Here is an 18,396-nt window from a genome sequence, read left to right on the forward strand (position 1 = left end):
AAGTCGCGGTCAATTTGACGAAAATCATTAAAATTGTCAATAAAGTAATGAACATTTTTCATGTGAAAATATTGAAATCATTAAGCTTACAAAGTATGAAGTAGTTTGAATTTGTGGTTATAAATTTTGAACCAAAATTGCGACTTGTTGTGGCTTGATTATTTTTAATGTGATAGTTTGTATGTTAAAGACCAAGATGTCGATTTATTTTTGAATTAAGCTGGTTAAGAATCTCGTTCATTAAAGTTTTATCAGTTGAATCATCAATTTGTTCAGTATGCAGACACTGATCGGGATGATGTGATGGTATTTTTGTTTTTAAGGCATGGATATTGTGAATCATTCAATAATCCTTTGTATTTGTTGAATTTGTTAAAGTCATCAAATTTGAGACTGTTAAAACAGGTTTTGCAAGCTTGCGATTCTTGCGTTTCAGATGCACAGACCTGCAAGTTCTCGGCTGGACCTTACTCACACTCTTTGGCAGCAGGACTGCAGTTTTGAACGATTCTAGTAAAAAGAGACAGTATTGCAATCTGGAGTGTTATTCCTAATATTCAATGAGTCTACTTTTAGGTCCCGTTGTGGTGATTCAGTCCTATGAAGGATGCTCTTAGTATGTTAGGGTATACGGCAAGCGATTGAATTAGTTTTAGGTGATATCTTAGTGAGTCGAGGTGGCTTGGTGGCGGAATGGTTTAGTACTTCGGTACATAATTATGTTATCTAGCGATCATGGGTTCGAGACTCGGCATGGGAAATTTTTCACATGTTCATTTTCGAATCATATGTAGTGGAAACGTGGCTCACAGCCTTCCTTTGAAGGCTACAGACAGTAATGTCATAAAAAAAAGTGGTTCGGATTCCACTTTAAACTGTAGGTCTAGGTTTGAGCGAGAGATCTGGCGAATCCAATCTTTGATGAATTTAAGGCTCTTGTGTCTTTTAAATTTTAACTAGATTTAACGTCTAACGTTACCTAATTGTTGATTCCTGTATCGATTTCCACATTGCAAGAAGTCAAAATATCTGAACCATATCCAAACCTCTGAAGAATAACTTGGCTGATATGGTGGGATTTGAACTAAGAAGTTCTAATTTTCAGCTTAAAAAACGGAGTTCAGTGTCTATTCCACAACAGATCGTAGATCTCAGTGCCCTTTCATCATCAACGGTCCCTAACTTTTATTCTATTCTATTCAGCGTCAATTTCAGTTCCACATAGTTTCGTTAACCTACTTTAAGTTGCTCGGGTAAAGAACCAGTTAAGATTCTGAAGTATTTCATTTCCCAATCGACATCAAATGTTAATAATTCTGTTGTGATCCTGAGTCTTAACATTTGACAAGAATATATTAAAATAACCATCATATTCAATTAAGTTGACAAAATAACACAATAACTTAACCTGTTTATGACCATAATAATATTAAATCTAGATTAGCATAAAAGTCATTCTGAATATTTACACAAAATAATCACTGCCAATCACCAACTCAACACAAATTTGCAACAAAATGTTGCAAAAAAAGTCATTGAAAAATACACAATTTCATAACTTTTAGCAATAAATTCGCTATACAGCAATACTGACTCATTTGATTCACATCAAATCGATTAATCTTTCAGCATGCATGCATGTGTTTATGAATAAAAAAAAAAATTTAAATTATTATATCAACTTTGAAACCTCAATTGCAATTATTGATTGAAGTTTTGAATAGAAAATTGATCGAGAGGAGTTGACACATATAAAAGATTGTGTGAAGTAAACATGTATGACAGCAGCTAATAATGATTTGTAGCTCAATTTATCCATGAAATAGACTGAAAGCCTTAATTTAATTTTATTTTCGTTTTGTATCGGCCCGATCAGTACGGTGAGGTAGGATTTCATTAGTTGACTTTAAAATAGGCTGTAGTCAGTAGTCACGTAAACATGAGAGGACACCGGGGCGTATTCAAGTGGGGTTTTGAGGGTCAAACCCCTTCCCAATCCCTTCTTGTTTGAAAAAATTCTTCAACTTGCACTTAAAACTCGTTTAAATTTATAATAGTTATTCTAAAAATTTCAAATTCTTCCAATCTCCCTTGCCCTGGGGCACTCTCATGTCATGCTGTCGATGCAGCAACTTATTGATTGAATTGTACTGCTCGGATATCAAATTCAATTAAAATCGCTGTAACTATCGCAATCATATATTGTTAGACAATACTAATATCGTCAAATCCCCGGACTATTCCCTTAGGGTAACCTCATGTCATCTATGTGGCAATGTGTCGGTGCTCTAGTGATTATCCTATGCTGTTCGGGATCAAATTCAATTAAAAGCTCTATGTGTATCGAAATCATATGATGATACCCAATAATATTACCTTCAAACTTCCCATGATACAGCTCGGGCTACGCCCCTAGGGCACTCTCAGTGCTTTTCGTCAAAACATCGACGTAGCTATGCTCTAGTGATCATGATGTGCTGTTCGGGATCAGATTCAATATCAATCAACAATTGCAATTAAATTAAATGATTATAGCCAATAATTAACCTCAAATCTTCAAACCTCCAGGCTATGCTCCTGGGGCACCCTTATGTTTTGCTGCCAATTTGGCGACGAAGCAATACTCTAACACTTATATTATGCTACTCGGGATCAGAATAAATAAAACAGTGCCATGATAAGCGCAATCATATGATGACCGCCAATAACAATATCTCAAAAACCCCGGGGTACCCCTCTGGGGTATGGACAATTTCATGTCTTTCCGTCAACACGGCGAATATGCTTTCTTGATACCGGGACCCGATCCCGGAAAAGTTTCGGACCAGAATTTCGGGAAAGCATAACGGCGACTCTATCAATTCACCTGTGCTGCTCGGTATAAGATTCAATAAAAAAGCGCTTAAATAATCACAATCATATGATGACAGCTAATAATAATAGCTATGTAGCAAGTAAGTAAGTGAAAAATAAAAAAAAAAATAAGTTAGCAAGTAGCAAAGACTTCAATAATTTATAAGCAAATGTTCCGTTAACAAACTAGTCATACTGTAAATGATGTGTGGAAAGAGCAATTTTTATAGCGAAAAAAAAACTTTTTTTTTTTCACGGTCTTTAAAATTCCCCGCTGTGAAAATTTGATACGTTAGCTATTATGATCGGCAGAATATAGGAATAAAAAAAGGCTAAAAACATTTTTGTATGCACAGAATTTATAGTTTGAGTAAAAGGCGAGTGATATGTACGTATGATTATAGCATAACACAAAATTAATTGAATGCAATAAATTATTTATTATAAAAAATCATTAAACATTGTGTCAATGCCACAGCCAGACATACATACACACATATATATGTATCTAGCTGTAATACTGCTGTAAATTATTGTGTTGTGAGGGGTGCAATTTTTTTTTTGTCATACACTGCATAGATTAGACTGGCTTCTCTCAACCGCTCGCTCACATACTTTATTCCATTTTTCGATATATTTTATTGCAATAAAAATAATAATAATGGGTAATAAATCAACAAGAAACGATAGATTTTTTGGTGTGTTGAAATGTGCTCTTTTTTTGGCATTGCTTCGATATGGGGTTCGTGCAGATATGATGTGATATTTTTAAAATAATATAATTTTGTATGCAGGTTGAAATCAGGATTCATTTGGAGATTACTTGAAATATTCCAAGAATTTAGAATTTTCTGCACAATTCGGAATTTAGAATTTCAAACCGGGCAGTACAATATGGAGGATAAATCAGTCACCAAGGTGCAGTCAGGTCCATTTTGCTCCTTACTATTATAGTAACGACGAAATGGATATTAATAAACTATTATGTCTCTTAGATATTACACTTGTAGTGCCGAAATTCAACCTCTAAAGCCAACAACGCTTCGGACTCATAATTTTTGAATATCATACCAAATTCCACAAATGTCAATCTTATAACTAAACCAGTGGTGGGTAACCTTCTCGTCCTTAGGCAAATCGATTAATCGATGCAAAATTCGACACAAGACTGGCGTAACTCTGACATGGCGTCAAAAAATCAGGACTGAAAGGAGAGATTCGAAACTGATCAATTTTGTCCAATATTGATCACTTTTCATCATTTTGATCATCATATTAATCGAACTAGGGACTCTCGAGAATGAGTAAAAGAATTCCCATTCTAGAGATTTGACGAAACCGGGTCTTTGGAGAGTTCCGGTTCATTAATCGGTAGCCGGTTCTTAACGAGATTATATCACTTTATCAATATCAGAGCTCAAAATCGGCTCGAATTTGAAATGTTTACTTACTTACTTACTTACTTACTTACTTACTGGAACCATGCTCCGACTTGGAATCTAGGTTATTAAAAAAGGCCTTCTATCTGACTCTATTCCTGGGAATTTTAAATGGATAAATAATATCAAATCCAAGGGAGCCTCTCAGCTCTGAATTCAATGTTAAATCAAGAGATTTCTTCCAAAATTGCTGGCCTGCAGTTCTCATGAATCCAGGTCTGTGTATCTAAAATTCAGAAGAAACGGGATTGCGGTTCTTTGTCGAACCCTACTAAAATCCATCAATATTATTTATGCTACACATCATTTATGACCGACTCTTTTATGCAATCGATTTATGCTGAAAAATAAAGATTTGACTTCTCAGAACTCCAACAGAAAACAACCTGAAATAATTCAAAGAGTTGAAGGTAAAATAAAAAGTCTTAAAATTTATTTATTTTTATTTCTTTTCCATATTTTTCAATATTTTATTGTTAATTTTTTTTTTTTTTTTTTTCACTTTTAACATTTACAGTTTTTTATTTCATTTATTTTTTTGAGCTGCATTTAATTTCAGATTGCACCCAAAAATGATCATCAAACTTAATTGAGTCACTTTGTTGCAGAGTTAATGTTTAATTCTTTTTTTCTTGCATCTTCTTTAAGTATGATTTCTTATGTAAATTGAATTTTTTTTTATATTTTTGCTCATTTTTTATCGAAAATGTTTTTTTTTGCATATTCAAAAAATCAAATGAATTTAAATAATTTATATTTTTTTAATAATTTTTTTCATTACTTTTTAAATTTGATAGTATTTTTAATAAAATTTTTAAATTTTTTTTTCATTGCATTTTTTGCTGCCAAAACTTCTTTTTTTTTGGAGGATGTATGTACGCAAACGTATACATTTTTTACTATTTTTTTTAAAAAAAGAAATTTTCTTTTTTATTTCACTTAATTTTCTCGTATCGCTGAATTTACACTTCATCGTATAATTGTGTTTTTTGTATGTTTAAGAGTATGTTTAATGCATGAAGGAATCATAATTAAATTGGATTAAATTGATAACATTTCGTGACGCTGTTGGAAGTCATCGAAAGTTTATTTAGGTTGATCAGTGATCAAGTCTGCTTTTTTTAACGGTGTTTAACATATTTATGTCCTTAATTTATTTTTTTTTTACTTTTACTTTGGAAATGATCTTTAATGATGCATTCGAGGCCACTTGAATTTTTGGGGATTTTTGTTATTTAATCTGGAGCTTGAAATTGACTGCAATTTTATGTAAAATTGAATTAATTCCGTTAATTTCATATAAAGTCAAGTTGATTTCAATTTTACGTAATGTCAAGTTGAGTTCAGTTTCTCATCAAGTCAGGATTATTTCAATTCAACATAAAGTCAAGTTAACTCTAATTATACATTCAATAAAGTTAACTCAAATTTACATAAAGTCAAGTTGACGTCAATTTCACATTTTTTCAGTTTTACATGAAGTCAAGTTGACGAAAATTTAACATAAAATCAAGTTGAATACATTGGGTCAAGTTGATTTGAATTGCACATAAAATCAAGTTGAGTTCAATTTTGCATTAATTCAAGTTGACTTATATTTCATAAAAAGTCAATTTGATGTCAATATCACATAAAGTCAAGTTGACTTCAAGTTTTGATTTTAATGAATTTTCGAGATTAAGAACGACACCAGGTCCGAAACTGAGATCGAAACTACAAGATAACTCTTCAAAGTCCCGGTTTCGTCAAATCTCGAGACTGGGAAGTCTTGGAATTAGTCTCAAGAATACTTTGTTCGAAGCAAGTATTTCATGATGAAAAATTATCAAAATTTGTCTAAATTGATCAGTTTTGTATCCTTGAATCCAGCCTTGATTTTTCGGTAGCATGCCAGAGTTAGTGTCGAATTTTGAATCCATTACCTGACTTTCGCTAGTCGAGTTACATCAAAATTATTAAGATACCCCAAAAATCTCTTAATTCTCTTCATTCAACGCTTGATTTCGATCAAATTTCGACTCAAATTTTAATAAATTCTGTATAAAATCATCAATTCAAGTTGACTTGACTCCATCCCAAAATTCATAAAATCTTCAATTTCTGTTATAATCCAAATTAAAGACGATTGCGGCAAATATTCCCACAAAGATCTCTTAATTATGACTTGAAATTTATTAAAATCCAAAACTGTTATGGATTTAAACCAGAAGTGATTCACTCTGAATATCATTAAATTTCATTTACCATTTAATTCTTTAATTTCTTGAAGCTCTTTTTTTATATCATTTTAATCCAATAAATTATGATCTTTATGCATTATCGTATTAATAAATATATTCTCATTTTTATCGTAATGTTTTTTTCCCAGAAATATGTAAAAATTATAAGACTTGGCTTGGTATATAAGTAATAACATGTCATTTTTGTATTAAAAGTACCGACTTTTCATCAAAAAAAAAAAAATTAAATTTTTTAAAAAAAAAATTATAATAAATTCTAAATGTCTCATAAACATGACTTTAAACAGATTCTGTTTTGTGTGTTTTAAAAACTCTTTAATGCCAGCAGTAAATACGTATACGTTAATGAAGATTCCTCATTTTAAAAATGATTTAATTGTTTTTTTTTTTTTATTTATTTTTGCTTATTTAAATGCAGTTTGTGTGAAAAAACTTTAAAATTTCACTTCCATTATTTACACAGCAATTTTTTTAGCATTTTTCATCGATAAAAAAGTTTAAATTTTTTATTTTCATAATAATTCTCATTCATTCTCTAAATATTGATGTGGAATAATTAAATATTTGAAACTTATGCATCTGCTCGATATACAAGAAATTTAATTGGTAAATAATTTACATATTAAAAAGTCTTAATAATTTTTTTTTATTTTTTATTATTTTTTTCCACTCTTTCGACTGTTTTTTTTTGCATTATCTCTTAATTTATCAACGTAATAGTTTACTTACGTTTAAATGTAGTTTAGTTTTACTTTACTATATAAATTTTTATTTATTTTTATTTAAAGTACTGTATCATTACAATAAATTTCATACTTCTTACTTCTTTTTTGCATTTTTCTTATTTATTTTTTTTAAATTTACTATCTTTATAATAATGTTATAAGTAAGTCAAGTCAATTTTCAGTTTATGTGTCCGGTGGGTGTTTACGATCGACTGACTTTTGATTAGCTTTTGATGGATTTTTTTTGTCTTGTTTTTATGGATTTGAAGATGGTTTTGTTGACATTTTTGAACTTACAAGTTGTATTCTCATGAATATGCTCACTAAATTGAGGATTCTCAATTTTATTAGTCGGGATATCCCGAAAAATTTAAAAAGTCGAGATCCCGAAAATTTATCGGGACAGAGATTTCGAGAAAGCATACTTAAGATGCACATACAAGCCAAAAGTTTCGAGCCCAAAACAGCACAATGTGTTCGCTAGAAAAGCACTGCATCACCGTATTAACGGTAAGATGCAAAACTGTCCTGTCGGCACCATACCGGCTGATTAATCCCCATTTTATAGAAAAATGTGGTTTGCCGTATTGTGCTGCTCGGGAAACAAAATTCAAAATGATCATAAATTATCAAAAATGATCGAAATTGACTCAAACTTGATAAAAATGTTACTTTTATCAGTTCTTAATCTTGAATAATCTTGAATTTCTCTTCTTTACTGCTTTGGTCTCAGTAAATAAGACATATAGAGTTAAGAGTATATATGGTCTCCGTATGAATTCTATAAATATTCTCTTGCACATTTTGTGTCACTTAAGATCAAGATAGAGTTAAGAAGGTTCATTATCAACCCTTCTAGCTGCATTTTTGCAATTTACTAGACTCTTTACAGACTGATTCTTAAAATTGCACTCAAAAAATTAATATCAACCCCTTTCTGTATGCAACAATATTCTATACATCAAAAAACTCCACAATTCCTCACTCAAAAGTCTCTTAACGACAACTTTTTCCTGTCAATTCCATCTCAAATCCCCGCCAAAAAACCTCAATCTTTCAAAATGACTCTTTATATCACACAAAAAACATCAACAAACTGTCAAGTAAACGCCAATTGGTAACTGCTTGACAACATTTTTTAGTTCTTCATTTCACCTGACAATCACTTGACATCATGTCAAGATATTTTCATGTTGATAAGTACTCCAGATGCTGTCAATAACACAAATAAAAAGAGTACGATATTTTATACAATTTTTTGGGGATACAAAGTCATCGCTAAATTGATCTTTTAACCCCCACTGGACATAATTTCACTTGAAAAATAAAAGCAGAAGAAGAAATAATAATTTTCGAAAGTTTAACGCCATCGTCATCATAATTATCATCATCATCCAATACAATAAATGACAATTTCGTATAGCAATTTTATTTATTTTTTTTCTCAAGGTATTTTTTGTCCATATTTTTTAATATACTTATTTTATGAAGAGGTAATTATTATTTGTCAGTGGTGGACAACCTTTGTTCCACGGCACACACCAGTGTCTCCCCAAAAACCCCATAAACCAAATACCATGTGCGCTTTCAGTTGACGCTTACCACAAAGGTGCTTAGCAAGGTTTCAAATTAAAAGGTTGCCCACCCCTGCATTTAAGTATCATAAGAAAATAAAAATCAGGTTATTGCAAGTTTCACCGAACGATATTTATTGAATTCTCCATTTATATCATGATGAAATAAAGACTGTAAATGCAGATCAATACAAATTGATGTGAGCATGAAGAAAAGAAATGAAAAAAAAAAATAAAATAAAATTTATTTTTGGATGTGTCGTGTTTAATTAATTGTTACACCATGCGGAAGTTAATCATTGATGTGTTAATTGCCGAAAATGTAATGGATAACAAGATAATTTCAACGTGTGCTGGACGATTTCCTTTTTTGGGAAATATGAAAGTTTCGGGTGTCCAAATTGGAATGGATCAGGGGTCTAGCCTGAAGTTTAGTCAGGACCCCTGCCCTAAGTGGGCGATTTGAAGCTTAATTTCCATAATTGCATAAAAAATTCACGAAAAACCGTTGAAAATTGAAGAATTTCGTCTAAAACGGGGTTTGGTATGGCAGGAGGGGTGATGACCCCCAAACCCCCCTCAATACACCTCTTAACATTACCAATTCAACACAGATTTATAGCCAACATCCAATTTTCATGTAGAATTTGAATTTTATACTTTTTAACTCATCATTAGTCTTTTATGGCTATCACTGCTGTATGCTAATTCTGTTCCATTTTTTATTATAGCTAATTAACAAATCCATTTTGACACAAATCAGATTGTGTTGATTTAATAGCTTTAAAAAAATGCTTTTTAATCAAGGACTATAAGATATCGTGATATAAATTTGATGGTTTTTAGATCGGTTCCGTACATGATCAGACATCCTTGAGCTTATTTTTTTTATTATTTTAATAACTTGAACATTGATGTTTGTTTTGAATCTTTTTTGCATATGATTAATGATTTAATTTGATAATTTTTTTTGGATGATATTTTGCAGATTATTTGGGTTGAATTGGATACTGTTGATTGGCAGTTAAGATCTGTTGGGGCAGTTAAAGTTTGAATATTGGGTTATATCAAATTTATGGATCAATGTGTATCCTAATTAAGACATCATCATAGCTAGTTAAGCCTCATGGCAACTAGATGGCGTCTAAGTGGCAATTAAGTGGAAATTACGTGGAAATTAAGATGAAAATTGACATTTGGTCGCCTTAGGGCAGCGAATTGGATATCATGAATAATATTGTGTCAATTGGGTACCAATGTATGAGTACAAGAAGGAATGGATCTTAACCAAATGTGACCACGATATGAATAAGTGCCCTAATTGCACTCAAACTAATGCCGATGATACAGTCACTAGATGATCAAGTTGAAAGACAGTTGCACCGTTGAATTAGCTAGCAAGAACAACACAATGCAGCCGTCAGAGTGGCACCAGACTGTCGCATTGACGGCAAGACAGAAAAGTGCCGTAATGACTACGTGATGGCTGTTTTTATGGCGATTTAAGCTCAATCTTTAACAAAATTGATCATTTTTAACTGTCAATTTAGTTAAAATTGAGAACACTTCCTCAAAAGGCAAAGAGCATGATCTTGGGGGCTTGCTCACCTTAAATATACTGGAAGACCATAGTAGGGTGGTCTCTGCCTACCAAGGCTTCAATTTCCAAGAATGAACAATCGACAAAAAACATCAAACATCATTAACTCTCCGCTATGGCTATAACTCAAACACTAGACTAGAAGAACCAAGAAATTCCAATTGTTCCGATAAAAGAAGACATAAAAAAAAACAATAATTTTCTTTTTTTTGGCACATTAAAAACAAAGAATGTGAAACTTTTTTACTTATTTTTTTTCCGTATACAAATTTACTTTTTTTGTTCAAAATTCATTTTTTTAAATATAATAATTTTTTATACTTTTGTTATCATTTCAAATTATTCAAATCGTATATTCTTGTACATGTATGAATTAAAATCAGAATCAGAAAGATCGAATACTTCTGTGTTTTTAAAATAATTAATTTTGCAGGGTTTATTTTACTTCTTTTTCGTATATTTTCAATTTCATTTTATTGCGTATACGTATAATTTTTTCATTAAATTTCATATAATCAACAGTATATCGATGTTTCATTATTATGGATTTTTTGTTGCTTTATTGTTTTCCATCTCACAATTTTTAAATAACTTTTTTGTTTCATTTTACCGAAAAAAGTAGTATTTTATATTCGTATAGTGTAGTGTTGTTCAAACTTTATGTGACGGTACATTAGTGTGATGCTCATGTCACGGCGGCACAAAATAGTCTCATGTCACGGTGTTGTTCAATGGCACAAAATATATTGGACGCGACACACTAGTGTGACATGAACCACAAGTCATATGTGACATGAACACAACTATGACATGAACTGCATGTCATGTATTGTTTTAGTTGCGCTTTACTACTAAAGTGTATCATGGCACAAAACCGATTAGACACGGCACACTAGTGCGACATGAACCACATGTCATATGTGACATGAACATTAGTGTGACATGAATCTTTCGATTTTATATGTGTCACACTATTACGAAATGAACCTCATGGTTTTGGTTGTGTCACATGAGTTTGACATGAATTAGTAGTATGCGACATGAACCGTGTGGATTTAATTGTGTCACACTTTAGTGACATGAACCTTGTGGTTTTGGTTTGTAGCTTACCACATGATACAAAAATGCTTAAACACGTCACACTAGTGCAACATGAACAACATGTCATTTGTGGTTTCTATTGTGACATACCACAAATGTGTCCCGTTACACAAAGTTTGAACAGCACTGTTTTAGTGGGAGCAAAAAGAGATTTTTCTCAATATATTAAACTCATAATTGAACAGCATTGCTGTCTTGTTGAAATTGAATGGAAGCAAAAAGATTTAAAACTCTCTTATATGTGCTGTATATTAATTCGTATAACAATTGTTTCTCATCTTTCACGAAAAGAAAAAATGAAAATATAAGAAATAATTTATTGACGTCTTCATCATGAATTTCTTTATGTCCATTGTGCATTAATTTTGCGTGTATTTCATTTCGATTGGAGATAATTTAATTTCGATAGATGAAAAAAAAATAGGAAAGAAATCATGCAAAAAAAAATCTTCTTCTTTGCTTCATCAAATACCCGGCTTGAGGTTATTCACAAAAAAACTAAATTTCAATAGACTTACGTATTTACAGCATTTTATGAATTACATTTAATAGCGAAGTTAATTATAATTAATTGTATATTTTTCAACATTTTTTTTGCTTCCTTCATCATTCAAAAAAGTATTTTTTTTTTTTTTTAATTTTTAAGTATTTACTTATTTAATCTTAGATATGTGGCATCACATGTGAATTATAATCGTATTTTATCAATTATTCATTATCTATCAACAGTTAATGCATGTATACAAAATTTTTCTTTTCATTTTCATCTCTTTTCGTCCATAATTGTTTCATTTCATTTTAATAAAAATTTTAAGCACAAATTTACTTTTTTTTTTCGTATTTTTTTCACGTTCGCTACTTTTTCATATACATCGGGTGTGGAATTAGTCGAAGTTGTTCTGGATGGTGAGATTTGTTTGAGTTTTGATTCAAATGTTTTGGGTATTTATTGACTGCTGTAGGATGTAATAGAGCTGTTTTGAGGGGTTGAAGCATCATCAGTGTTGGAATTGATGCAAATTGGTTCAAAAAAAATTTAATTTTGGCAACAAAAAAGGACAAAGACTTAATGAATTCAAATATGATAATTTTAAACTGATCTGAGATTCGAACTCATGACTTAATGGACATTTCATAATAAATTTAATTTACAACTTAGTCAAAGTATGACAAACTTTCAATTTAAGCTATTTTAAAGGACCGAAGTGACTAATTGAGTATTTGAACTGTCTGCAGTAATCAAGCATAATAAGAAGCTCGTTTTAAAAAAATCCAAGATAAATAATGTTAAACTAACAGACACTAACATGCAAAGAGTATGCTTGAACGACATAGAAAGATCACGGTACCTAAAAGCGGTCTTTGTGTCTGTTGGGGAAATGGTTCAATTTAGTCATCAAAGGATCATTAATTTGCCTCATTGAGGATTGGACGTGAGCCCTAACAGAAGACGAGCATGCTCTCGAGAGCTTGTTTGCCCTGAACATACTTGATGAGCATCCTTGTGAGCTTATAAGACAGCTTTTATCTGTTCTGGAGAACACGCTCTTTGCCTGCTAAAAGAAGATACCCTATCAACTTTATAACGACTGATTCAGTCAATTTTAAAGCGAAAAGCCAAATTTCCCGCAATTTTCTGCTTGAGTCACTCTCTAAATTCACCAGACTCAATCCACACCTCTAAATTAATCAAAATATATCAGCACATTGCCATCCTCAATTCCAACTAAAATATTCAATTTTCTCCAACCTTAAATCACTCATCACCTTGATTTGATCTAAATTCCCGAAAAAAAAGAATCTCTTAAACTTGAAACAATCCCGTCTGCAAATGTTTTGTTTCACAATCTCTCACACATTAAATAAGATTGTTACAGGAACAACTAAGAATAAGAAAAAATCTTCATGTATTTTTCCACAATAAATAAATAATTTTTACTCTCTTTCCTTATGTTATCATGTGTGTGTGGGGGAGAAGCAGCAACAACACACAGCGAGACAAGGCTTATGTGTGAAAAAAAAAGGAAAATAAATTTTCCGAAGAAAAAAAAAAGAAAAAAAAAATTTCAACAGATTGTATTTGTATGTCTACATGCATTCTCTGCTTCTTTATATACTCAACATAATAGGAAGTTCGTAGAAAGGAAGAAGTGTGGAAAGACGAGGTGAGAGTCTAATGTGGGTTGTGTGTTGGGGATGGATAAGAATGTTTGGGGTGTGAGTTACGGTTGAGGACGTAGAAAAGAGATATAAAAGTCATGAGTGGTGTAGTAAGTATGTACTTATGGATTTGAACGGTTGTAAATGAAATTTAGGTTCTGGATGGGTTAATGAACATTTTGGATATGCTCAATTCTAGTTCTGGACTCAATTTTGATTGATTTATTGGAAAAATCATCAAAAAATTATAGAATTTATTATTAATAAAATATTACGGTTCCTGGTGGGAATCGAACCCACGTCCTCGCATGTGTGAGGATTTTACAAATTTTTCCTCAACTCTCTAACCATTCGGTCATAAATGGACAATTTTAAATTCAGCAAATTAATCTATATAAGTCATGAGTGTCCTCTAGACACCTCTGACTACCATCCTGTTCAGTTCCAACAGAGATGTCAATCCCCTGCATCCCATATCACCCTATTTTTAAAAAATCAAAAACAAATCAATCTCATCATCCGTACAATTTCAACTTTAATTGCTCCTCATTTATCTTAATCTTCTTCTTACTTATTTCAGCCTGCCTTTATACATCTCTAAACATGATTTTATATTTATATTTATATTTTCACATATATTTATAAGAACTTACTGCTTAAAAAATATTTTTTTTTTCTTTAGGAATGTCAAACGTATTTCGATGATAATTGTTTTGCCAATTCAGTATATTTTAAGAATTTTGAATGTGGACTCTCATCAAATGCCGATGATGATGATGATGATGTTGCGACAGATAAATCAGATTTATTATGACGATCATTCGATGATGATTGAATGCCAACAGGTGATGGTGATTTTTTTGATAATAATGCCAATCCATTGCCACGATTTAATTCAACACTTACATTTGACTTTGGTGAGATTGAAACAGGCGATTTTGGTGAGTGTGATTGTGGCGGCGGAAGTTTTGAATTTGATTTTAATGATATTGCATCGGATATTAAATCATCATTTATGAAATGGGCTTTTGATAAATGATGACGATATGAGCCTTTTGATGAGAATGTTGTATCACAAAATGCACATTTAATATTTGATTCATCGCCACCGGTTACGGCATCATTACATGCCCAACTAAATGCCAACATTGCATTCGCTCGATTTGTATTATTTTGTTGTTGTTGTTGTTGTTGCTGTTGTAGTGATGGCGATGGTGCTAATGTCATTGATGCACTATTTGAACGTGAATTTGGCGTATTTTCAGTTTTGTCACATAGCTTTTGGAGTGCAGCCAATGGATGGGCCTTTGATCGTTTACCACCACCATTTTCAGCCTGACTTGGCTTTTCGACATTTGTTAAACTATCAAACATTGATGATAATGCACCAAGACTACCGCCACCCATTGTCTTTTTTTGTGATGTTGTCGTCTCATTTGGTGTCGAACGTGATGCAACGGAATGATGATCACTCATTGGACTTGATGGACTTGCACGCGGACTACGATTATTTAATAATGATGATGTCTTTATCAATTTTAATGGCTTATCATCCTCATCTTCAGTCTCGTTTTGTTGACTGATATTGTTATTGTTGGCACTCTCACGTGAACTATTGCGTGTCACAACGTTATGCTCATCATCATCCATATCATTTGTTTCCTTTTTTATTCTTATTGATGAATTTCTTTTTAAATTATTATTATTGCTATTATGATGTGACTTATCATCATCATCTGTAACTTCACGCTTAATTTTAAGCGGCTTATCATCATCTGATTCTGGCTGTTTATCTGGTGTTTCACGTAATCCATCATATTTCTTTTCAGGTGTTAATGAATCAACACCACGGCTACTACCACGTTCGGAGATTGAACTTGATTCACTTCCACTACGTTCGCGTGATGTTCGAGTAAATTGTGATGCTAAATAGTTTTGTTGCTGTGAGTGATAATTTCTCAATAATGACATGGTTTGTGCATCGACAAGTGGCTTTGTATAGTCAACACTTTCATCTATGCCGAGACGTTTTAAGATACTTGAGCCGAGTGTTGATGTTGAATTTTGATTGACACTTGGAAAATTTGTGGAACCATGACGCGGACGCGTATCAAAGCTCTTTTCAATTAGCTGTTCAATGGCATTAAGTACGGATGGCGATGATGTCTTATTATTATTATCAATTGAATCTTTCTTTAATGCTGATGATGATGATGTGAGATCCATTGAATTTGTTGATACGGGTGATCGTTGTCGTATGGAATTTGGTGATGTCATATCGCTATCGCTTATACTTTTACGACCATCACGGCTATTTACGGGACTTATTGAATCAGGTGGTATTATTGTATTTGACATGAGTGCAGATTTAAGCTTTTGCGCTGGTGACATTGCACCCGAATTACCAATACATTGCCTTATGTGATCAACAAATAGTGCCGTGTCAATTTTATCACCACATTTTTCACATGTTATACGACCAGCACTTATATCTCTCAATGGCTTATTGAGCATTACATTTTCGCCATTTTTAAAATCATTTTGTGCACGTTCAAGCTCCAACAATTTTCTTACTGGCAATGACTTTTTACGCTTCTCTCTTGTTTGCTTACGACGGCTTCCACTTTCTGTTATTGATCGCATTATATGCTCCTTATAATGTGCATTTTTTACCATATGATTACTCAATTCCTTAAGCGATGTGAAGGCTTGATCGCATACTTTACATGTAAGTACGGCACTTACATGACTATTTGTTGATGCTGCGCTAGCGGCATTTGATAGGTTTGATGAATTATTGCTGCTATTATTAGTATTATTATTATTATTATTATTATTGTTACTGCTGTTATTATTATTATTATTACTAGAATTATTATTTCCATTTCCACCAGACGGCTTATCAGTCGAATTTGATTCACTTCCACTATTGTTGCCACTATTTGAATTATTATTATTACTACTTCCACCACCCGTACCAGAACGCCATGATATTATTTGCTCTTGTGATATAATATTTGTATAATGTTGTGTCTGTTGCATGTGATGTGTCATTTCAGCTAACGAACGGAAACTTTGTCCGCACCACATACATTTAAGAATTTGTCGTGTCTGTTCGGCACCTTTACCAAGCCATACATCTTGTCCGCGTACTAATTTACGCGGTAATGGCATGGTCTCTTTGATAAGTAAATTTAAATCCGATTTTGATGTATGCGATGATGAATTGTGTGATGAATTAGATGACGCACCTTGAGAATGTTGATGTGATTGTTGCGATTGTGATGATTGATGGGTGTTTGATTGAGGTGGTACACTAACACCACAATGTTTCGTCTCTTTCATGTGTGTTGTCATTGCGGCAAGTGATGGAAAACTTTGCTTACACCATACACACTTAAGTACATCTTTTGCCGTATCGGCACCTTTATTAAGCCAATGTGATTGCCATGCACTATGACGTCCGGCTGATGGTGCACTAACACTTGTCGAATCACGATTTCCACTATTATTCGATCCATGATTATTGTGTGATGAGGCAGACGATGATGAACGAAACATGTCATCGCCAATTCGACTCAATTCTGACATTTTCTCCAATGCTTTTGTCGCTTCACTTGGCATTGATGAATGCAATTTATTTTTACCATTCCATTCATTTGCTAATGTTTTTGGTGACAAACCGGCTGCAGCGGCTGCAACTGCATTGGCAAAAAATGGTAAATTTGCTGTAACAGGCGTATTCCATGGTGTCATAATTGATGACTTAAAATCATGTCCCGGACGTGGCATTTTACGTGGTGAATGTTGTGGTGATTCATCACTTGTTGTACGCTTTCGTGTACTAACTGACAAATCTAATGGACTACTATCGGTTTTCATAACTTCATTATCACTATTGTTCTCGTCATTTGAATCACTTTGATCGCAACTTGACTTTCTCTTCTTACTAAAATCCAATATTGGCTCATCATTATCAATTGGTGATGTTGAACGTTCACGATGCATTGAATGCCTTAATGGCGATGCCAATAATAATCTATTTTGTTGTGCTGCAGCAGCGGCTGCAACATTTAAATATGCAGCCATAGCAGCTGAATGTTGTGGAAGTAATGATGGTGGTATATTTGGTGGTAATGTCAATGCAACGGGACTTAATCCACTATTATGTCCCATTCCACTTCCGCTACCGCCACGACCTGAATAAACTGATTCATCTGATGGACAACGACCGCTTGATGAGTCGCGCGATTGACATCGTGGGCTGGCCATTTCACTGTAATGAGAATAAGAAGATGATACATTGTATTAAGACTTATTACTTGTGCATGTATTGGTATATTGTGCATTTTAGTCGAATGTACATTTTCATTCGTGAGTGCATAAATTAATCAAATGACAAATGTTATATATCCTTTTCAACAAAAAAATAAAGCAGAAACATCAGCAGTACGTTCTTTCTTAATTCTTATCTCTTCCACATTCTTCCCTTCATACTGATTGTGATACTTTCTGTCTGTTGCTCGTTCTTCGAGCTCTTCATTTTTTTTTTGCCTTCTTTCTCGGGTTTCTGTGTATTTCAAAAAAGCACGTTTCAATGACTGCATAAAATAAATTTTATTTTTTTTCTTCTTCCCATCTCCTTCTTCAGTCTCTGTCATATGCTTTATTTTATTTTGCGCTTCAGATAAAAATGTATCATCA

The 18,396-nt window shown here is 32.6% G+C and overlaps 1 protein-coding gene across 4 annotated transcripts in view; it reads right to left on the reverse strand.

The window, feature by feature from the left end:
* Positions 1-4,753: 4,753 nt before the first annotated feature.
* The window catches only part of tio (zinc finger domain-containing protein tiptop), a 57,019-nt gene continuing 43,376 nt past the window's right edge, over positions 4,754-18,396 (reverse strand). For all 4 annotated transcript variants that reach the window (XM_070646426.1, XM_070646427.1, XM_070646429.1 and 1 more), the window contains one exon: positions 4,754-17,968. In XM_070646426.1, coding sequence (XP_070502527.1) covers positions 14,380-17,968 — 3,589 coding nt within the window. In that variant the 3' untranslated portion in view covers positions 4,754-14,379. The remainder of the gene's footprint in view (positions 17,969-18,396) is intronic.

This window comes from Chironomus tepperi, unplaced genomic scaffold, assembly GCF_022539635.2.
Source record: "Chironomus tepperi strain 1889 unplaced genomic scaffold, CSIRO-AGI_Ctep_v1 contig_362, whole genome shotgun sequence".
NCBI lineage: Eukaryota > Metazoa > Arthropoda > Insecta > Diptera > Chironomidae > Chironomus > Chironomus tepperi.